We start from the raw sequence: 23,748 nt of genomic DNA, 5'->3' as shown, positions 1-23,748 counted from the left end.
ACTAGTATTAGACATACTTGACTACTCAGACCTAATAACTGAGGATAGTTACAATTGGCTCATTCATCCCCCTCCTCTCCCCTGTAACTATTCCCCAGGTCGTTGCTGCAAATGAGAACGTGTTCTCAGTCAACTTACCTGGTAAAATAACGGTAAAATAAATAAATAAATAAAAATAGCTTCATATTATTTTTTGATTTTTATAAGTATTTGACACAGTAGGGCATCAGTTTCTCTTACACTCCCTTGAGAGACTTGGCTTTGGGGATTTTTTCTGTAAGGCTATTAAGACTCTCTATGCAAATGGTAACAGCTCTATCAAATTGAAATACTCACCTAGATTTGAGTTAAAGAGAGGAATTAGGCAAGGTTGTCCTATCTCCCCGTACCTGTTTTTATTAATCACCCAACTTCTTGCAAATTCTTTAAATAATAGTCCTGTACAAGGTATTTCCATAGCTGGTAAAAAAATTATTATAAGCCAGCTGGCTGATGATACTACACTTTTTCTGAAAGACGCTAACCAAATTCCCATATCAATCAATGTGATACAATCCTTTTCCAAAGTGTCTGGTCTATACCTTAACATTAATAAATGTGAACTCATAGCTGTCAAAGATTGTGTGACACCTTCATATTATGGTATTCCAGTAAAAGAAGAACTTACATATTTAGGCATAACCATTACAAAGGATCAGAAGTCTAGAGGCGTACTAAATTTTAACCCTCTTATTAAAAATACCCAGAAGAAGCTAAATCAATGGCTACAGAGGGACTTATCTTTAAAAGGTAGAGTCCTAATAACCAAGGCCGAAGGTATCTCTAGACTAACATATGGCGCTCTACCTTTATATCTTGACAGTAAAATAAGCAAGGAGATAGACCAGATGCTTTTCAACTTTCTTTGGAGAAACCGTACCCATTACATTAGGAAAACTGTTTTAATGATCACTTATGAGAATGGTGGACTGAATTTTCTGGACTTTACTACTTTAAATAATACTTTTAAGATCAAAAACAATTCCTAAGAAGACCCACTTCTATCTGGAATTGTATTCCTCATCATGTCTTCTCTACTTTTGGTGGCCTTAACTTCATGTTGTTTTGCAATTATAATATTGAAAAATTCCAGTGAAACTTTCTGCTTTTCATCGGCAGATTTTCTTGTCATGGTCCTTAATTTATAAATACAATTTTCCTCCACACAGATATTATATATGGAATAATCGGGATATATTGTATAAAAATACTTCTTTGTTTTTAGTATATTGGTTCCGAAATAATATCCTATTGGTGAGCCAACTGTTAAATGCAGAGGGTCTTTTACTCAGTTATAAGGAATTCTTATCACTTTACAAGGTCCCTGTAACACCTAAAGATTTTGCAATTGTTTTAGACGCCATTCCCTCAGGTGTAGCTCTGTTATTCAGGAACGTGTCAAGACCTGACCCTCAGAGCCTACCTTCTATTGACCCCTTTGACTCATCAGTAGGAAAGATTTGTTTCTCTTTTGGTCCATTCAACAACAGAGCGATTACGAACCTTGTTTCAGCAGGATGTTGTATCTATACCTTATGTCATGCCTTATTGGAATGGATTTATTGATAATATCTGTTGGAAAAAAGTTTGGATGTTGCCAGACACATACCTACTTGTTAACAAAATTAAGGAAGTTTCCTTTAAAATTATTCATAAATATTATCCTGCCAACCACTATATGAAGAAGTTTAAGGAAAACATCAACTCAAATTGCTCCTTTTGTAATGACCACCCAGAAACAGTGTTGCATCTTTTTTGGCATTGTATTCATGTAAGAAAACTGTGGCAAGACATCAGTAGGTTTATAATTGAACACATTTATGAAGATTTTACACTATTGTGGAGAAATGTACTGCTTGGATTCTTTACATACGATAGAAATAAGCTGAAACATTTATGTAATTCATTTCACTATTCTTTTGGCCAAATTTCATATACACAAATGTAAATTTACAAACAAAAAAACCCACATTTTCTTACCCTACAAAAATAAATTGAACTGTATTTTAAAACAGTTAAATACGCTACTAACAAAACAGCTGTTAGAATTGTAAGTGTATGTATGTCCCTTAAGGTCCTTGTGTAATTGTAATGTGATATTGTACCCCCTAGCTCGATTGTCCATTGTATATAATCTATATATACTTATGTTCCCTTATGTACTTTCTGTATTGATTTGTTGTTAATAAAATAAAAAATAAAAATAATAATAATTTTAAAAAATATATATAATATATATATTTTTTTACATGTTTTTTATTTTTATTTTTTTAAATTTAAACAATTAAAAAAGTTTAAAAAAGCTCTACTTCCATCGGCTAAAGTAGCTTGGGAACTTTCTCTTATATCGCCGTGGAGATTTGATGACTGGTCGCGCGATATGCTAGCAACATTGTGTCATTATCAGTCGATTCTTGTAAAAATGTCAATTCTGAAAATGCTTTCCTGTGCCTATGTGTGTCCTGTACAACAGCGGCCCCTTCCACGGGGTGCTGAAATTCATAATTTTAATTTTAAAATAATAGCTAATAAACCCATACTATGTAAACATATTCAATTGGGTCCATGCTATCTGGGATCATTTGGGATGTCTCTACCCCATTGAAGTTGACACGTTAAATGGGTTAGGTAAGGTTTAGGGTAGGGACGTCCCAAGGATTCCAGATAACACGGACATAATTGAATCTGTTTACATACACAGCTGCATGACGAACAATGGCAGCATTAAAAGTGTGATGTACCCAACTAGCCAGTAAACATGCTGTTCCAGGCGACAGCTTGAATAAATACCTTGATTGATATGCAGAAATGATACCAATATTCTACCCTTAATTGTATTTTCTATTTCCCGGCTATGGCAGTAGCTAAGTCATTTTACCCTAGAGACGGTTCTTTATCTGCATCGACCACATCAAGACAATGACTCATTGCATTTCAGTAATTGCATCCGTTATTCTTGTATGTTCTGATTTTGAAAATTGTATTTAACCCTTATTTAACCAGGTAGGCCAGTTGAGAACAAGTTCTCATTTACAACTGCAACCTGGCCAAGATAAAGCAAAGCAGTACGACAAAAAACAACACAGAGTTACACATAGGATAAACAAAAGTACAGTCAATAACACAATAGAACAATCTAGATACAGTGTGTGCAAATGGAGTAAGGAGGTAATTCAATAAATAGGCCATAGTAGCGAAGTAATTACAATTCAGCAAATTAACACTGAAGTGATAGATGTGCAGATGATGATGGGCAAGTAGAAATACTGGTGTGCAAAAAAAGTAAATAAAAACAATATGGGGATGAGGTAGGTAGTTGGGTGGGCTATTTACAGATGGGCTATGTACAGCTGCAGCGATCGGTAAGCTGCTCAGATAGCTGATGCTTAAAGTTAGCGAGGGAGATATAAGTCTCCAACTTCAGCGATTTTTGCAATTCGTTCCAGTCATTGGCAGCAGAGAACTGGAAGGAAGGGCGGCCAACGTGGGTGTTATGTAACGGTTGTCGTCGGTGGAAGGAGAGGACCAAAGCGCAGCGTGGTTAGTGTTCATCTTATTTAATAATAATCCAAAACTGAACACTTCAAATACAAAACAACAAAGTGAAAACCGAAACAGTTCTGTCTGGTGCAGACACACAAAGACTGAAAATAACCACCCACAAAACCCAACAGAAAACAGGCTACTTAAATATGGTTCCCAATCAGGGACAACGATTGACAGCTGCCTCTGATTGAGAACCATATCAGGCCAAACACAGAAATAGAAAATCATAGAAAAACTAACATAGACAACCCACCCAACTCACGCCCTGACCATACTAAAACAAAAGACAAAACAAAGGAACTAAGGTCAGAACGTGACATGTTAGCTTTGGGGATGACCAGTGAGATATACCTGCTGGAGTGCATGCTACAGGTGGGTGTTGTTATGGTGACCAGTGAGCTGAGATAAGGCGGGGCTTTACCTAGCAGAGACTTATAGATGACCTGGATCCAGTGGGTCTGGCGATGAATATGAAGCGAGGGCCAGCCGACGAGAGCATACATGTTTGGCAGCGTGAGTGAAGGAGGCTTTGTTGCGAAATAGGAAGCCGATTCTAGATTTCATTTTGGATTGGAGATGCTTAATGTGAGTCTGGAAGGAGAGTTTACAGTCTAACCAGACACCTAGGTATTTGTAATTGTACACATATTCTAAGTCAGAACCATCCAGAGTAGTGATGCTAGTCGGGCAGGCAGGTGCGGGCAGCGATCGGTTGAAGAGCATGCATTTAGTTTTACTAGCGTTTAAGAGCAGTTGGAGGCCACGGAAAGAGTGTTGTATGGCATTGAAGCTCGTTTGGAGGTTTGTTAACACAGTGTCCAAAGAAGGGCCAGATGTATACAGAATGGTGTAGTCTGCGTACAGGTGGATCAAGGAATCACCAGCAGCAAGAGCGACATCATTGATATATATAGAGAAAAGAGTCGTCCTGAGAATTGAACCATGTGATACCCCCATAGAGACTGGCAGATAACCCATGATAATTGAATGAGATTCTATTCTTTGCAATAAACTAAGGTTTTATATTTTGATAAATTACATAATAAAAGACAAATAGGTTTCAGTGAAGGCTGTTATTATGAGGAAGTGAGTGGGGGCTAGATATTTAATGAGACTTGTTTCCAGGCTTACCAGGTCTAGGCATATTTTTAGCCGATGCCCATACAAGGCCTGAACTAGTCCAAACATTTTTCACAGGAAGAGAGGTGTTTGCCACATTTATCCAATAGGTGTCTCCATAATGACAATCTAAATAAAACTGGTAAAATTGCTTTACCTTGTTCTCAGCATTTCTCCCTTTATTGGTTCATCACACCAAATTATTTAATCTGAACTATAGAAGTGATTGATAGTGAATGGGTGGCAGGTAGTTTAGTGGTTAGAGCGTTGGACTAGTACCTGAAAGGTTGCAAGATCGAATCCCTGAGCTGACAAGGTAAAAATCTGTCGTTCTGCTCCTGAACAAGGCAGTTAACCCACTGTTCCTAGGCCATCATTGAAAATAAGAATATGTTCTTAACTGACTTGCCTAGTTAAATTAAATGAAATGCTGTTAACACAATGTTAAACATTGTGAAATAGTGTTAATAGAAGTCACATTTCTCTAAAATAATCATATTTTCAATGAGTATAAAAATTGAAAAGCCCCCAAAGTTTTTGGCTTATTTTATTCCACAAAAATGTCAATTCGTGTGGCTGCAGCCTGATGTCCCAGTAATCCATCCCTCTGGAGCAAGATGGAAAGGAAAGAGAGAGGAGATCCATCATGAGTCCAGTACAAGCTTCCTGGCCAATGTTAGCTAGCTTGCTGCATACAGGGCTCGAGACTAACTTTTTTCATCCCCGTCTCAGAATCATCCCGAAGTGAAGATGAACAGTCCCAAATTAAAAAAAATATATATTTTTTTAAAGTGTTTTGATATGCCAACATGGGTCTACTCATAGGACCTAGGTCATTCACAGTGATTTAAAATTCTAATAAGAGTAGCCTACTACTGAAATAGATAAATGGGTCTGTCAACTGAGCCAGAAATTCACATAAAACATTTCTTGCCTCTAAAAAAAGCCAACATTGGAATAATATTTAAAGTGGCAATATGTCACTTTTTGGGCGACCTGATAAATTCACATAGAAATGTGAGCTATAGATATCCTTCTCATTGAAAGCAAGTGTTAGAAGCGGTAGATCGGTTCTGTGCTCTATTTCTATGCTTCCGATTCTTAATTGAAAACTCCACCCAAAACTATATTTTGGTCTTTGTTTCTTTAGTCCATTGTTGACATAGTCCAAAATGTTTTGCTTGTCAGCACTCAAGTTTTGAAGATATATAACTTTTAAAAAACAGAAATTATCCCGTATGAAGGATTTTGCATCATACGAGATGATTTCTGTAATTTGAAAGTTATATATCTTGAAAACTTGAGTAGTGTGTAGCTAGTTAGTACTACTTAATTAGTTCATTGTTCTCACATCACATGTTATGACTGCCTGCTGCAGCGCTCTCTCAACACCAATGACTGTGCTCAGCACACACACACACCCCTTCTGCCCTCCCCACCAATCACTGACTCAGTCAGAAACAGCCTGCATCACTGACTGATAGTCAGCAGTAGCAGGTCACAGTGAAATTAATAAAACATTATAAAAAAATAAAAAAAGTGGTGCAATTTAGATGTAGCAACCAATACACTTTCACCCGCAACATCGTTTTCAAAGTAGCCCAATTTCTGTCTTCTCATCTATGACTTCTACCACTGTAAATAGCTTACATGATTCGAAAAAAAAAAAATTCTACAAATCTCTACCCCGAATGATTGTAATGTTACCTGAATTTAGTACTGTTGGTTTGGAATACAGGGCTTTTTACTTATGAGTTTGTGTGTTGTGTAAACAATGACTTAGCTTGTGAATCTGACATCAATCTCCATGACTTCTATTCCACCCATGACAGGTAAGTGGGACACGTCATTTTTGTGCTAGAGAGTTGCCATTTTATGTGGCACTTATTTCACAAAGACAAAATACATTTGGTGATATTTGAAGTCAGCGTGTCAATAAAATACTGTAGCCATATTTTCCTTCAGAGTTGATGATGCCCAACCCTTTTCGTGATGGCTCTGTTGTTTACCTCTGATTATTAAGACATTGCATAATGTCATATAGATTCAGAAATTAAACTCCGGCATTACTTGAGGTTCTGGCATGTTTCAGTGTAGCCATTCATAAACAGATTTTTGTCATATCACAGTTCAGATTGCAGTTTCACAAGTTAATACTAGCACAGCCTACAGTATTAAACAGATTGTTTGTGCCAATGCTTTGTCTTCAGCAACAGAGATGAGTCCTACAACATCACTTCCCACACATACAGACTCTCCTGTCATTGGAGGTAGGCCTCATTTATTTGGACAATTTTCTTTTTACTTCACTATGACAAATAAAATAAAAAGAGAACTGGCAAAACCCTGTTTTAAATGATCTATCATTAGCTAAACTTCACAGTCCCTACTCTAAAAGCAGTTGACTCTCTCCAGTGGTCATCGTAGTTGTACTACTGATGCTAGCTGGCCTGGGATTCCTTCTGCATCGGTACTTGTGCCACAACAAGGGTGCCTACAGAACCACAGGAGAACCTGCCCCGGTGGAAGACCCTGATCAGGTCCACGGTGAGATTGTAACTGACGAAAAGGAGTACTTCATTTGAACTTGATGAAAGGATGAAAAGGAGGAATGCGAGGAGAACTGTTTGTGGGTGTTAACAAAATGTTATGTGCCAAACTGAGAGGAAACAGGAAAATGACAACCATCTTTGAAGGCCATCTACAGTATTTCTGCAGTCTTGAGGAAAACCTACATAGATTTTACCCAAGAAAACACTCACTTATAGGCACATAAGCTGGACAGGAGATGAGATGCATTAGTTAAAGAGGTCTGTGTGTGCACACACTGATGGACTACGTAACAGTTGTGTGCACATAAGAGATCGTTGTGGAACACTGGTGGATGGAAGACTTCATGAGATTCTTGCAGGTAAATGTCTTAAGATGGCATCATAAATATGCCTCCATTTCAGTGTCATCACAATTCAGTTATACATCTGCTCCCCATGTCACCTCTGAAGGCTTTTCATTTTATGTTTTACTTTTTTAACTTTTTCTGTATTTAATGAGTCTCTCTGGGTGCTAAATGGGGAATTGTATTTGGTGATCAGTAGAAGGCACTGATGAAATTGTATTATTCTTATGCCATTATCCATACTTTACCAGTTTGTCAAAACTGTAAGGATTTTACTATTGTCTATCTGGGCAGCAAAATGGGAAATGTATTGAATCTGTTACTATTACCAGCTAGAAATTGTATGATCTTATTGAAGTATCTGCCAAAGGTAGTAAGTGACATGACAGACCTCAAGACTGCAGGTCAGATATGGCAATAAAGCTTTTTCCTTTTTTCAGTCATTGTTGAATGTCCTTACAGCTATAAGTGATGGGTGGATAGAACATTGAAGTGTCAATCTCACCCCGCGCAATGTGTATTTCATACAAGGCTAGTTGTTCATTTTCATCACAGGGAAGGTATTTATGCACTGTAAAAATGTCTTAAACTCTTACGATTCATACAGGGCCACTTGAGCAGCTTGAGAATCCTGATGCTTGTAAAAAAGAAATCTAAATGGCGGAGAAGAACTCAGAACAGGTAGCATTTCAACTGTCCAAAATATATTTTACTCTATAAAAAACATGAAGTGCACCAAAGTTCGTTTGCAAAGAGTTCTTTCTTCCAGACGCATGTTTCAGCAAACTAAAGTGACTCATCTCCTTAATCTTAAAAGAAAGTGTACCATAGACCATCAAATCACTTTCATACATATCCATATTATAAAAATGTTAAGAGAATCCCTGAACAATAAATGTCCATAAATCCTTTGTTTACTCCACACTGGCTGTGGTTGGCATGGCATCTACTGGTAAGCATTACAGTACATCATATTGCTGGGTCTAAGCCACCATTACGTTGCTACATTAAACAATAGCCAGGTCTTGGACAGAAAGAAAACAAAAAAAATTAGCATTTGAAGGAATATATTTTTGTGTTTACATTTTGAAAGCTGTGACAGTTTTTAAACGGTATGAAGCATCAGCGTGTATTTGGGAATGGGATACACATTTACAGCTGCGCAAAATATGAGTAACATGATAACCATGTTTGGAATGGTGGCTGGTCATGTGATCAGGGTTACCAAGAACAGATGCAGTCTGATAATACATGTGCAAACAGGTCGCATGCTTGGCTAGCAGTTTACCAGACAGCTGGTCAACTGACCAAAGTGACCTGGAATTCACATTTCAGTGAAGACTACATCTGTTTCCATGAGGGCTACAACTATCAAATCTAGTCTATTATGTCAGATACCCAGTGACATTAATTTCTATCCGAACAAGAGGAAAAATAAAAACCTCAAGGAATCATGTTTCAACCAAAATATCAAATTCTTGTATGGTCTCACAAACTAGATCAAACCTAGTGTTAGATATTTATTAAAGTTTATACAGTAGTTTAATTAGCAGCACAAGTGTATTGGAAAATAAACTGTGTCAACAGTTGTAAGCTCCACTGATGCAATGCATATTTTTATTTATAAGAAAATGTTCAGAAATAATGTGGCTTAACACTATATTAAACAAATTGGGAACCATAAGCAAGTGATTTTCTGCAGTCCTAAAACATTTAGGAACACCCCCCTTTTGGAGTGAAAGTACATTTAAATGAATTCTAAAAAAGTTGGACAGGAAAGAATAACATGCATAGCACTGTATTTGCAGGTTATTAGCATTTGTACTAAAAACAAGTAGCAAAATCTATTTCCAGCAGTGCACATAAATTAATGCTTGTGGTATTTCTATAAAAATTAGCAATGATACATCTTTACAAAAATCAAAATTGTACAGAGCAAAAGTGCAAAAAAGCATGCAGAACCACCTAGTCACATTCACATTAAACATTTAAGCACCCCATTAAAAAATACAGCAACAGCAATGCCAGATCGAAGGTCTTTAAGCATCATCAAACTCATCACTGCATCCTTAAATCTGATGTTTGCTTTTCAAAATGTGCCATATTTCAATTACTATAATTATAAGTCACAACCAAACATTTACTAGTGCAGTCTAGACCATTTCTTTGGTACAACCAGCTAATTGGTTATACTAACATTAACTAATAATTAATTCAAACAAATCACTAAGATGTGCCCGAAAGTGATAAATATTTAAAGTAAACAAACCGGTTACATTGTAATTGAACCCTCACAGTCCTTATAATGAAGGATTAAAGTAAAGTGTTTAACTCTTAATAACCTCCTGATCTTAGATGATTCTCGTTTACATGACAGTGCTTGTAAGTGTTTAAGAACAGGTGGGTGTCATTTTTTTTTTACTTAAGGAAACCAAACACTAAGATGATGTACAAGTCTGGGTATCCGATTTAGGAGGAAAAAAACTAAAACAGCAAAAATTAAAACCAATAACTGCACAAATGTAAAGCCAACCAACCCTTTCGATGATCCAAATCTCAACTTCATTCCAAGTATTTTAAGTTAATTTGCTTTTCTTTAAGTGACGGTGCTCTTTGGGACGCCGATTATGTTCATCTACGGTTGCCCAATAAGGTACAGTAAACCACCATGGCATGTTATAATCTGGTAATCATTTTGTGATCCATTCTTGTTTGGGTTCTTGTTGTTTAACATACCAGTATTCTATTATACTACAGCACGCGTCTATTTGATCCGATTGAAATTCATCCAATGGTCGCAGAAACTGATTTTAGATAGGCCAACTGGGCCTATTCAACATGCCATGCAACGGCGAAAACTAAAGTATATATGATGCTCTACTTGGATCAGTAGCACTCTTTGTGAGGAAGACATTAGGCCAAGTCCAACGAGTGTTTATAAACATGAACATTAGTTAACAAGTACAAAATGGTGACAGTGTTAAGAGTGTAGATTGATGTCATGCATTAAAAAATAAAATATAACCAGTAACATGTGAAATGTGTTTTGACCAAAGACAGCAGCACTATACTTGTAAGGTCAGGGAACCAGTTCAGCAGCCCAAATTATGAATCAGTAATTAGGACTGTTTTGCTTCCAAAGTGGAGTACTGTACCTTTTATCAGGGCTTTAAAATATTACATTCCGTTAGATGATATCAGTATCCCCGAAAGGGGTTGGTGGATGGGACAGGAGAGGGTGTCATCATTTTGAATGAGGGAGAGGAGTAAGGGGAGAGGTTGCGGAAAACACTGGCTGTTACCAGATGGTGTACCCGCCATTGGAGCCACCCACGAAGAAGTTGTTCTTGCGCTGTGTCATCATGACGTTGGCACCCTGCATGGCGGCCAGCTGAGCTGCATTAGGCATGTGGCCAGGAGGTGGGGGCTGTGATGCGTTTAGGTGAGGGGGAAGAAATAGTCACATACATGAGTAACTTTACCAATGTGTTAATTAATTACACAGGATATATATTTGGCTCCAGCACAATATGAACATTGATTTATGATTTAACCACATGACATTGTGTAACATATAGGCCTGGGGTGTCAAACTCAATTCCTGGAAGGCTGAGTGTTGGCAGGTTTTCGCCCCTCCCTTGTACGTATTAAGGTAATTGATTACTTCCCCTCATCAGGTTGTCTACGTCTTAATTGGACACGTATTAAAAGGAAATAACAAAAACCAGCAAATTCACTGTCTTCCAGGAATTGATTTTGACACCCCAGATATAGCCTAGGCATTTTGAGGATACTCACCGGGATGGAAGCACTGTTGCTTTGACCAAAGCGAGCACCAGCATCATATCCTCCCTCCAATAGCACAGTGGAGCCAGGGGGATACATGGCTCCCATGGGGTAGTACGCCATGGGGACGTTGTGGCCCATTGGTCCAACAGCCATGGACTGGGGCAGTTGCATGTACATCTGAGTGCCAGGGTACTGAGACATTTGCTGTAGCTGGCCAGCCTGAGATGGGTGCACATACCTGGGCTGATAGATCTTTGGCGTAATGGAGAACATATGAAAAGGGGAGAGTTAGAGACAGTCGGTCAGTGCGTTTGTATTGAAATGATTGGGAATACTCTTCACGAAAGTAGATAACATGTTTATTCCAAGTATAAATGGCTACCTCAGAGTATGCAGGTGGAGCGTCTGAATAAGGTGGTGCCTGGGGAGACACTTGCATAGCAGGTGGGTAGATGGGTGCACTACTCTGCTGAGGGTACACAGCTTGCTGGGGATAGGAACCTGTGATACACAAAACAATATTCTACTATTATCAATACGCACACTTGCTTTGTTTTACTCAATCATCACACAATAGCAAAACATTATCGAGGGCTAACGTAGTTTGTTAATCTACTACCGATCGGTCTAATTAAATAAACGTATAGGTAGCTAACATAACATGCAGAAAATACTTAATTCATCAATCATGATTACAGTTAGCTAGCTTAGTTAATATTGTCACAACAAAACACTTACCCAACTGACAAAACAGTGACTATGACAAGTCCTAGAGCTAATTGCAAAAGCTAACTGGATAGTGGTAATGAGGTCAGAGTACACGGCTACAAGCTAAATAGCATGTAGTAACTACAGCAAGCCTTCTAACGTTACGTATTGGGTAACATTAGCTAGCCGGCTACTTACATGTCGACTCCATCACGATTTAGACAGCAGTATCTACCTTAGTGGTTGGGCTAATTTATAATGAAAAGGAAAATACGTCGGTCAAGTAAACATTTTAGTGTCGCTTGTTAGCTGGCTAACTAACCCTTAGCCGCTGTTGTTAGATACCTAGCATGTTAGCTAATACAATGGTTGTGGACGTTAGCTAAATTACCTTTGTTGTTCATTGTCCTGAATTAGTGTGTAGTTTAATGCGTCGAATACAATTATTCTGAAGTTAAAAGTATTTTATAGAAGGACCGTTTGAATACTAAAAATTGAGATTACAGTTCAGAGTTACGTGACCGTTCACTTCCTTGTTTTTGTCTAGATTTGTGTTGTGATGGTTGATGCAATTACGTCATATGTACTTAGCCACTCCCATTCTAGGGGTGAAAGTGCGTGCGCTGTGTAAGTTTTTACATTACCTAACTGGTTCAATTTACTTTGTAGTTTTCTTTATATTTAATAAATGTTCCATGGCATTGGATAAATGGGCACTGAAGGTGATCAACCAGACCTAGATATAAACTGTTGAATAACATTCAAGATAATTAAAATTAATATATTTGCTTTACGTTTCCGGCTGTTTATTCGGCTAGTCTTCAAATACTTCCTAGTCTGATAACCTATTTGACGTTGATCATTATAAAAAATAATTGTTTGCTTTTCTGATCCATAAGAAAACAATTGGGGATACCTCACCACATCATCACTAAGGCGCACCAGGGTGATGATATGGAGGATGATATAGCAATTTGATTAAAAATCTTTTCATACACTATTCTGATCATTAAGTGACAGTTAGTAAATTCTTGGCAGGAATATTTCAGCTTCGATGATAGAGGACATTGTGATTGAACAGACAGTAGAGAGCACTTGCCATGGGGCTAATTAAAGATTCAAAAATCTCAGCTCTCCCTTTGAGCTCCATGGCAATGCACTACAAATGCATGCAAATGCCAGTGTCTGCCAGCTGGCAAGAAAAATAGAGTGAAAACACACCAAGGTCTATTCCTCCAAGAGAAATGCAGTGAAATATGGTGCTCAGCATAGTAGGTCATATATAATCAATCAATACTCTATACCAATGGTACATGTGATTTGTGACAACAGGTTACAATTATCTAATGAAAACAGAAATCTTTAGTATTTAGGGAAACAATTTATGCTCATGGGTGTGCCCCATCTGTCCAATCTAAGTAATTACTTCTGGACAGTATTTCTAGACCAGAGGACCCTTTTTGACCTCCTGGAGGAAAAGTTCCACGTAGTCTCTTTGCTGCTACATTATATTCTGTACCACAGATAAAAAATATAATTTAAAAAGCCAACGTGCTAAAAAACTATACTTTTAAAGATGCACTTTCCCTTTAAGGCAGCCATGGCTCCTCTCAAGTCGAGGCCGACATTTTTCAATGCAAGATATCCCTTGCATAAATTATGTTCATGACGTAGGGCAAAAGGCCAGATTTGTTGTAATATTGGTGGTATTTTCCATTGGTCTTTACAGCAGAAGTCGATTTTAGATGGTATCTTGAGGAATATAGGTCATCTGAATTGTAGTACCGAAGGAACCGTCATGAAATATTAAAAAAGACAGGATCTTCACGTTGCCAACCCTCCTTATCAATGCAAATGCCTCTTTTGTGTGCAGCCTTAGCGCCTATCTGGAGCGGTGATATGCATGTTTTATTATATGTGACTAAAACAAACTGTGGCAAAGATTTTTAAAAGAGGAGAACCTCAGAAAATAAGACACATTTACGGTAAGTTGCTTTGCTTTGCTTTCAGTTTAAGACTTCCATCCGCTATAGCGCGACGAAATGGCGAGAGGAAATTCGTTTTTTTGTTAATATGCAATGCTCTTAATTAGCATAATTTATATATTTATGATAAAGAGAGGGAAATACATAAAATTCAGACCCCAGGCATGGAATAGCGGGTGGTTTTTGTCGCGGCATATTTTATGGGTAACATCGTGTCCTCAAATAAGTATATGGCGATACTTTTATTGCGGCTAGATTGGGGGTGGTGTACGGGGATCATCACCTGCTGAAGTTCTGATAGATCTATAACTTCTGTGTTGGAGTGTGCTGCGCAACACTGATCTTTTTGATGTTACGTTAAAATATTTGATAATTGAATAGTCATTTTTCAGCTGTTATCATTCTAGAAAACTAGTTGTTTTGGGCGGACATACTGTAGGAGGGCCTCTCTTCTAGGGCTAGGCCACCTATTATCAAGAAGCTGCCTATTCTTGGTGCATTATTCATATGTTTAATTTGACACAGACTGCCTTTATGAAAAATCAAGTCATAAAGTATATTATTACTGTGTGTGTGTGCACCCCTGTAGTCCCCAGTACACGTAGGCCTACACTGTCCAGACTAAATCTCCTAGTTGTGACTTCTATTTCTAGTGCTGTCACTTTTGAAGCATCATATGGTTAGTTGTTTTTATACTCTTTAACTTACGAATGGGCAACTTTGATGGGGGTGGGGGCCACAAAAAATCGGAACTCATCATGAGGGGCCACAGTGGCTAGCGGGTCTGTGTACCGACATCCATACACATGCCAGCAGGGCCTTTTTGGGGCCCGAAGCTAAATATTCTAACTCAACAGAAAGTTGAGACCCCGACTGTCTCCCCACCCCCAACCCAAAATAAATATACATACAGTACCAGTCAAAAGTTTGGACAAACCTACTCATTCAAGTGTTTTTCTTTATTTTTACTATTTCATACATTGTAGAATAATAGTGAAGACATCAAAACTATGACATAACACATATGGATTTATGTAGTTACCAAAAAAGTGTTAAACAAATCAAAATCAATTTTATATTTGAGATTCCTCAAAGTAGCCACCCTTTGATTTGATGACAGCTTCTTTCTCCTTTCTTAGAATGTCCAGACAGTGACTGCTTGGTGGTGAGATTACTGAACCATGGACCTTCAGGATCTCCCTGCTGCTGACACGCCCCTCACTGTCAATGAACAGGTACCACTAACCTCAATGTCAACACTTCCTGATATCACGTTCGTAACACACCCCTGCCCAACTTTAAAAATCTGTGTTGCCTCTCCTTCACTGTCCTCTGTCATAAGCTGTTGCCGCCTCCATGTCACCATGTATTAACCCCACACGGTCATCTTGAGGTTGATATACTGTATGTTCACTCCGGCTGTGTCCTTTACACTCATAGTCAGCAAACTAAAGCAATTTATATTTTTTTGTTACGAGGGGAGCTCTCAGAAAGCATTGCTTGAGATGCTTGTTGGCTGATGCTCTTTGTTGTAGTTTTGTTGTACTGATGTTTTTTTTTTCATTTGTGGGCTTTTGTCTTGGTTCATTGTGTCCTAACGTGTGTGTGCTTGGCCTCTCTGTTGTTCTCCTTAGCCATTCACTGTCTGACTGCAGACATTTTTCAGCCATTAGGTTCCTGCACATTGAAATTCCTTACCAAAAACAACCAGGTATGCTTTCAGTCTCTCTGTCTGCACCTTGCCCTCCAGCTCAGGTTTTCTGTGCCTCTCCTTTACATCTTTCATGGCTGCATTCACGCATGTATCATGTCTTTGCTTTGTTATATTTACTAATAATATACAATTTGGATTATTAGTATAAGGAAATGGATAGGGAGTAGCTGACCACCATTGTTGACAAAAACGATGACAGGTTATGCTCCTATGGCATGGTTTTGCACGTGTAAACTCATGTTCTGTTCTACAAGTAACCAATAGACATTGTCCTCTACCTGGGTTGTCTCAGTAGATAGAGACCGACTGGTATGGCAACATCTGATCATTTGAATGGAGTAACACTGAGCCTAGCCTGGATGTATATGCCTTATAATTATATTATTACTACATAATGAAAAATATTCCTGGTCATGTCTCAGAGCAAAAACATTTACGCTGCTGAGAATAGGTGATGAGTCATTTATTGTGTAGTTGCGTGACTTGTGCTTGTATTCCAATTAAGCTTATCTCAGCAGGAGTGCTGATCTTCGACCAGGCCTCTCATTTCCATGTAGTCTTATTCATATGATCTAAAAGGCGAAACTGATCCTAGATCAGCACCCCTACTCTGAGACACTTTTTTAAATATGAGCCCTGGTCTTGTGTTCTGCTGCACAGGTGATAGTGATGTCTGGTCATGAGACGATCCGTGTTCTGGAAGTAGAGGTAGATCAAGCCTCTCTTCCATCCTCAATGCCTGATGGGAGGACTGATTCGGGGGGTGAGGATGTGAGTAATCAGGCTAAGCAACCTGAGGCAGGAACACAGGACAGCCCGCCAGCACCCCACAACACTGGGGGAGTAGGTGAGCCCTTTGTAGGATACCGATACGGTAGGTTAGACTCCATGCAATACAGGTTAAACGGCATCTTGTTTAATGCTGCTGTGTAAAAATGTTTTAAGAGTGATGTGTGGTATGTGCTGATGGTAGACAAACACAGTGTGTTCTCTCTCTGTGCTGTCAGTGCTGGGGGACCAGGTGGTGGCTGTCGATTCTGCAGCCTCTGCTGTCCAGACTCTTGCTCAGACTGCAGTTCCCATCAGTGTCTCCCTGTCGCAACCACAGGCCACCATGCCCATCACTGTGCAGAGCTTGCAGGGCTGTCAACAGGTGAGAACAATTAAACAAACAAAATAATTGTGTCATGTGTGGTTCCTTCATCTGCCAATAATTTTGATCCTATTTATTTCTCACCCCTCTTCCTAATAAACCCCATCCTCCTTCCCTGTAGGTCCTGACCCAGGATGGTCTGGCCACTCTGATGACAGGGATGATGGCCCAGACAGGCTCCCTGGGCCAGCCCCTGCTCATCCCCCTCAGCATGGCAGGGTCCATGGGGGGCCAAGGCCTTGCTGTCCTCACCTTCCCCACCAGCAACGTAGCCACACTCCCTGGCCTTTCAGCTGCCAGCCAGTCCGGAGGCCTCCTCAAACTACCCTTTGCCGGCTTGCAAGGCTTACAAGGCTTGCAAAGTAAGACGGCAGAGATACACACTTCACAGAATGTGAATCTCTGCATTAATCCACATTGAATCAACAGTCAATAGTTTTTTGGCTACCACATGGGGGACAGTGATGCTTTATCTGTATGTGTTTGGGTTCTTCTTTCCCAGCAGCCACTGTGCTAAACCCTGTCCAGACCCAGCAGGCGGTTTTCCAGTCTCAGACAGCATCACTACAGCAGGTCCAGGCAGCTATGCAGCAGGCTCAGCAGAACACGCAGGTGGCTGCAGCACAACTGACCCAGGCCATGCCGTCCGTCTCTCAGCCCAGTGTGTCTGTGTCAACACTCCAGTCTGCAGGCCTCTCCATCAACCCTGCCATTGTAAGAATGTGTTTCTGTATTGTCGTGTATGTGAGTTAACCCTTTACACTCGTGGAAATTGGCCTACAGCATATGGATGGGGCTAAATTGAAATGTTTCTTAGAGAATAAATATGAAAAGTGTGGGAACAATTTGGAGACAATGGGACAATTATTAGACCTAAGTTGAGGACACAACAGTTCACCTGACACAAGACTGAATTCAAACATTACACTGGTAATTTTATGTGTATTTCCTATGTAATTTCAATGCACTTTCAGGACTCTAAGAAGAGTCTTCAACAATAAGGTGCTTTTTTAAATCTCTCCTAGCTGTGGCTTTGAGGAACTAGGGCAAGCACACTTGAACACAACACTGCATCCCCACCATTACCGTTGTTGTTTACACAATCCAAAGACAGCCTATTATAAATCGCAGTCTGGGTCAGGTGGGCATCATTTGAAAGCTTGTTCTATTGCCAACATGACTAAGTTATAAAATACGATCTTACAGTGTAAGGCTTTCACAGGGCAATTCAGAGAAATGGATTGTAATTTTGGTGCGCAGAGAAAGGAGTCTTGTATGCATTCAGGTGCGTGTTCTGCAGCAAATGTTCTTCACAATAGACTAACAGGATCATTCTATTCAGAACAACCCAGGGTATGACACCATGTCATCTTGTAACTGTACATCAAACATAACAGTTGTCACTGTATATGACATGAGTTTTACACTCTTAGAAGAAAAGGTGCTATATGAAATGTTAAAGGGTTATTCGGCTGTCCCCCTAGGAGAACCCTTTGAATAACCCTTTTTGGTTGCAGGTGGAACCTATATTGTAGATCCCTTTCTACAGAGGGATCTACATGGAACCCAAAAGGGTTCTATCTGGAACCAATGAGGGTTCTCCTATGGGGACAGCCGATTAACTGTTTTGGAACCCATTTTTCTAAGAGTGTATGATATGAAAATGTGAAGCGCTCATTTGTACTCATGGGTGTTTGGCTTGCTTGTATGACATCAAAGTGGTATTTATTATAATCCTCAATGTCTCATCTTTCAAAATGCATTGAGTCCTCTTAATTTACAGCATTTCCCTTACTCAGACAACAAAAAATGTGTAAAAGTTGCCCAATTAGCGGTAGGATGAGGGCAACTTCTTGTCGCAAGTTCAAGTTCAGAACGGCTTTCAAAACCCATATAGAGCTGTGAAGCGCAGAGCCTGAACTCTGACGTAATTTATAGCATGTTACTGTACAGCTACTGCATTATAATTTAGGCGCTTGTCAGTGCCCAAATCTGCCATTTACAACCTGTATACAGGTACGCGTGTAAAGGGTTAACGTAATGTGCGTGTATTTGTTTTTCTGACCTACACGTGTGTTTTGGATTGCTGATCAGCAAGCCATGTTTTTTACTTTAAAGGTTGTATAACTTGAGCAGATGGTTTAAAATGTCCTTGTTGTTCATCCACACTTCTGAATATATTGTACCTTGTATTCAAAATTATGACATTATCGATAGTAGAACAATATGTTCTGGATGCCTCCGTTTCTCTCCTCTCAGATCAGTGCTGCGTCTCTAGGGGCTCAGCCTCAGTTCATCAGCTCCCTCACTTCCACTCCCATCATCACCAGTGCCATGTCTGGAATCACCAGCCAGATCATCACCAACGCACAGGGACAGGTGGGTTATAATGCAAACATAACCACCAAGCCAACATGCTCACTATTTTTCAAGGATCAAAATAACAATCACACATTTTCAACTAATGTGTTATGACTGTTATTATAGATTTATAAACTTGTATTTATTTTAAAGTTTATAGTATTATGATAATCAGTTAATAAAGAACTTATCAAATATTTATAAATTATTTTGTATAGTGTTACTAATAAATACATTCCCTAATTCTCTAAATGTGGCATCCAGGTGATTGGAACCATCCCCCTGATGCTGAACCCTGCCTCACTGACAGGAGGGGCTGCTACTCAGGCTCTGAATCTCCAGGGCTTTCAAGGCCTGCAGGTCCAGACAGTCCAGCCACAGCTGGTTCTGAACAACCAGGGCCAGATCATTGCTACCATAGGAAATGGACCTGCTGCAGTCCCCACTTCTGCTGCTGTTATTCCCAAGCATAATGTTCCTGTGCCATTCTCGAAGCCCAGCACCCAGGTACCCCTCTCCACCAATTTTGACCTAATGAGTGCTCCATCAGAATGTCAGAAAAATTGGAAATGCTGTTTTTATGTGGTGTTGGTTGAAATTGGTTTAATGTGAGAATGGTGAGTCTTTTTCGTCTTTTGGATGTTACCATTAATCCATTGCTGACAGAAATTTCCCCTCAGGCTCAGGTAACAACTGTTACGCAATCACCTGTGGTCATCGCCCCACAACCATTTGCAATGAAGACAGTCACTCCAATCTCCTCCTCAGTCCCGATCACCTGTGGAGACACACCCACCGTGGGTCAGCTTGTCAGCAGTATGTGGTTCACATTATTTTTTTTTTTTAATGAATTAAATCCTATATTTAACCAGGGAAGTCACATTGAGGTTTACATATTTTTCAAGTGAACCCAGCCAAGGAAAAGCAGCAGCTTCTCTCGAAACATAGAAATATCGACCTACCTACTTGTAAAAAAATATCTATCTGCTTTGTCTATTCCCATTTTTAGAGCCACAGCAAGGGTGCACAGATGAAGAGGGCATTAATCTGGAAGAGATTCGAGAGTTTGCCAAGAACTTCAAGATCCGCCGGCTGTCCCTGGGGCTGACGCAGACACAAGTGGGACAGGCCCTCACGGCTACAGAGGGCCCGGCCTACAGCCAGTCTGCCATCTGCAGGTAAACTCCTCTGGTCTACTGGGTGGGGGTGGTTGCAGGCATCACAGTAGAAGGTTTCTGAAATCTATTCTATCAAATATGATAAATAGTGTACGTTGGTGTGCTATGGACATTGTAGTTCAAGGGTTATATTTTGAAAGTGTTGAAACTATAGTAGGAATGTTACAGGATAGTAGCTCTGACACTTAAATAAAGATGAACTGGGGTTCAGGTATTATTTGAAAGAGTAGATGTGGGGTTCAATCTGGTTGATCAGAGGCTACTGTGTTATTAGTTTATAAGTTGTTGCTTCTTGCAGGTTTGAGAAGCTGGACATTACACCCAAGAGTGCTCAGAAACTGAAGCCCGTGCTGGAGCGGTGGCTGGCTGAAGCAGAACTATGGAACCAAAAGGGTCAGCAGAATTTGATGGAATTTGTGGGTGGTGAGCCGTCCAAGAAACGCAAGCGTCGCACCAGCTTCACCCCGCAGGCCATCGAAGTGCTCAACACCTACTTTGAGAAGAATGCCCTGCCAACGGGCCAGGAGATTACGGAAATCGCTAAGGAGCTCAACTACGACCGTGAGGTTGTCCGTGTATGGTTCTGCAACAGGCGGCAGACACTGAAAAACACCAGCAAGATCAATGTGTTTCAAGTTCAGCCTTAAGCCTGTGAAGTAAGCGGCCGTTGACTAGTAGGAAACTTGGAAGGACAGCATAATCAGCTCAAGAAAAACGTTTTGTAAAGACCGTAACACAGTCAACCTTAGTAAGTAAAAAATTATATGGACTTTGGGAAGGAAAAGGACACTGAATGACACTTGAACTGAGTCTTACTATATGGACATCGAAAACTCAGTTATCTCCTTTTGTTTTGATGTGTGGGGGAGTGAAAGAAAGACATTGCATGTGAAACGTGATTGGGTTAATGTTCACAGACCCTCTATTGTCAGTTTGATAACCTCTTGTTTCATTTATTGATATATCATGCCATTTGTAAAGCAATGGCTAGAATTTTGATACACCTGGTTTTATACACTTACCATACAGTTTTGTAAGTGGCTGTCTATGAATTTTATAGCAATGGCCTCGAAAGATATTGGCTTACAGTTGTACAACATCCAATCAAGCTGTTCTGATATTATGCGGGTGCCACAAAATATAGGTTTGGAACTGGTACGTACAATATTTGTGCGTCTAACTTTCTCACTCATCATTATTCACGATTCATTCAGGATTATCCGTAATCATGGTAGAAGTGTTTAGAAACATATTATTTTCTTATTTACAATAACAGTTACTCCAAAATGAAACAATACATTATTTACCATTAATTTCTATTTGGCATAAAATAATCTGAAACACAACCAAAACATAAACAGCAAATGCATCCAAAAGCAATGCCCCTTAGTTTACCATAGTGAAGGTTGTCATTTTGGATTAGTTCATCTATAAAGCCACACATATATTATTTCAAATAGTTAACAGATGTCAGCCCTGCATGGTCCATCAGCAGACGTCACACAGTGAAGAGTTTAAAACATTGCCTGTCTCAATTGAGTCAGGCGTCAGTGTGGTTGAATGTGTACTGTATATTGAGAATACTTACATGACAAAAATAATTATCTAATTAATCAAATTGATTGAATACTAAAACTTGACTGTGAATTAATTGATTCATATGTTGTAGTTTTTGATTGTTATTATTAATGTATATGAAATATCGATTCTTAGCTAAAAGGAATGGTATTTTAGGGACAAACAAAATTGAAGGAACTAATGGCTTCCCTGCTCTTTTCTATAACCTCGTAATTGTTTGCACTTTAGAGATAACTTATCTCAAACAAGATAACTAATGAACAGCCTTGATTGCAGATGAGTGCAGTCAACTGCAATGGAAAGGATAAAGCTTTGTAGGCTGGCAAAAGATAAATTAAGTGTATTACATTTGGAAATCTACAATGTTTATTGTTCTAGAAAATGTTGAGTCTTCATTGGTTTTTATGTCTGGTCTATCCAACATATTTGAAAATGTAGCAAATGACAATTGGTTACCCAGCATATTTAAGTAGTTGATAATGTTTTGCTTGACATACATACGCTAACAATTTTTAATGGTCAAACTTCTATGCGTAATGAGCATCAATTTTGTAAGGTTATCTTAAGCCAGTATGGTACATGACCGAATGAGAATAAACTACAATACTTGGTCCTTTGTGGTCCCAAATGAATATCATTCATATTCTGATGTTTGTCTATGTCTGTGATATGCCATGCTGAACCATGTAGTTCATTTGTTCCCCATAATTGCCTTTTAAGATTGATATTATGTTTTCAGAGAGGAAGAAAATAACTGCTATATGAATCATGTGTTATGTTACACAACTGCCATTTCCGAGGTAGCTATAACCTAAAATGTTTTTTAGGATTCTCCCCAGTGAATTGTCTTTTGTCTGAATAATTTTGAGATGACAGAATGCAAATGCAAATCGAATGTCAACACAGTTTAATAGTGTAGTTTTCAGATTTTAACTATATCACACATTTTGTTGATGTTGGGCATAACAAATATTATTTACACTTGTGGTATAAGGTGTGCAGTATAGAACCAGCAATACATCTGAATAGATGAGGTCATGAGAGTGACTTATGTGATTTTTTGATCTGGGCATTCTCTGCCAAATAAAGGCTTACTGAACACTGTCTGGGTCTTTTATTGTCTTGACTTGTGACTTAAAAAAATAGGTCTAAATCACACAATAACAATCCCTTGTCCTTTCTCTAGACCTTAACCCCTTGCTTATGACATCTCTAGTAAAAATGATTTGTGGCTCTAGCCTTTCAAAGGGATTCTGTCATATTTCACACTTATCCAGTCTCTTCAGAGCCACAAATACCATAGAGAATGATAGAGGACTCTTCTTTGTTCCTGTCTCATTATGGCATCTGTGAGCACCAATGATGTGTATATAAACCAATGATCCCCTCAACAAAAATATAAACGCAACATGTAAAGTGTTGGTCCTGTGTTTCATGAGCTGAAATAAAAGATCCCAGAAATGTTCCATATGCACAAAAAGCTTATTTCTCTCAAATTTTTGCACAAATTTGTTTACATCCCTGTGAGTGAGCATTTCTCCTTTGCCAAGGTAATCCATCCACCTGACAGGTGTGGCATATCAAGAAGTTTATAAAAAAAGGGCATGATAATTACATAGGTGCACCTTGTGCTGGGGATAATAAAAGGCCACTAAAATGTGCAGTTTTGTCACACAACACTG

The 23,748-nt window shown here is 39.1% G+C and overlaps 2 protein-coding genes across 8 annotated transcripts; one reads left to right on the top strand and one right to left on the bottom strand.

Moving 5' to 3' along the window:
- Positions 1–9,107: 9,107 nt before the first annotated feature.
- On the bottom strand, positions 9,108–12,672 carry LOC129860698 (DAZ-associated protein 2-like). Of its 2 annotated transcripts, none has more exons than XM_055931372.1 (4): positions 12,489–12,672; positions 11,772–11,890; positions 11,399–11,641; positions 9,108–11,027 (listed from the first exon to the last, which is right to left on the bottom strand). In XM_055931372.1, exons 1-4 carry the CDS (start codon positions 12,499–12,501, stop codon positions 10,899–10,901), a joined length of 504 nt encoding a protein of 167 aa, XP_055787347.1. In that variant the 5' UTR covers positions 12,502–12,672; the 3' UTR covers positions 9,108–10,898. The 2 variants fall into 2 exon arrangements, with proteins under 2 accessions (XP_055787347.1, XP_055787348.1); XM_055931373.1 differs by lacking the exon at positions 12,489–12,672 and adding an exon at positions 12,296–12,460.
- A 1,014-nt stretch (positions 12,673–13,686) lies between these two features.
- Positions 13,687–23,170, top strand: LOC129860696 (POU domain, class 6, transcription factor 1-like). Of its 6 annotated transcripts, none has more exons than XM_055931367.1 (11): positions 13,687–14,082; positions 15,222–15,317; positions 16,457–16,643; positions 16,804–16,949; positions 17,071–17,311; positions 17,452–17,663; positions 19,170–19,328; positions 19,575–19,817; positions 19,991–20,126; positions 20,320–20,488; positions 20,787–23,170. In XM_055931367.1, the coding sequence occupies exons 2-11, from the start codon at positions 15,264–15,266 to the stop codon at positions 21,133–21,135; spliced, it is 1,896 nt and encodes a 631-aa protein (XP_055787342.1). In that variant the 5' UTR covers positions 13,687–14,082; positions 15,222–15,263; the 3' UTR covers positions 21,136–23,170. The 6 variants fall into 6 exon arrangements, with proteins under 6 accessions (XP_055787342.1, XP_055787341.1, XP_055787340.1 ...); XM_055931366.1 differs by having other exon boundaries at positions 16,457–16,670; positions 17,455–17,663; XM_055931365.1 differs by having other exon boundaries at positions 16,457–16,670.
- The last annotated feature ends 578 nt before the right edge of the window (positions 23,171–23,748 follow it).

The sequence above is a fragment of the Salvelinus fontinalis genome, chromosome 8 (genome assembly GCF_029448725.1).
Source record: "Salvelinus fontinalis isolate EN_2023a chromosome 8, ASM2944872v1, whole genome shotgun sequence".
In the NCBI taxonomy this organism is placed as follows: domain Eukaryota; kingdom Metazoa; phylum Chordata; class Actinopteri; order Salmoniformes; family Salmonidae; genus Salvelinus; species Salvelinus fontinalis.
This window is presented reverse-complemented; position numbering and strand designations above follow the sequence as displayed.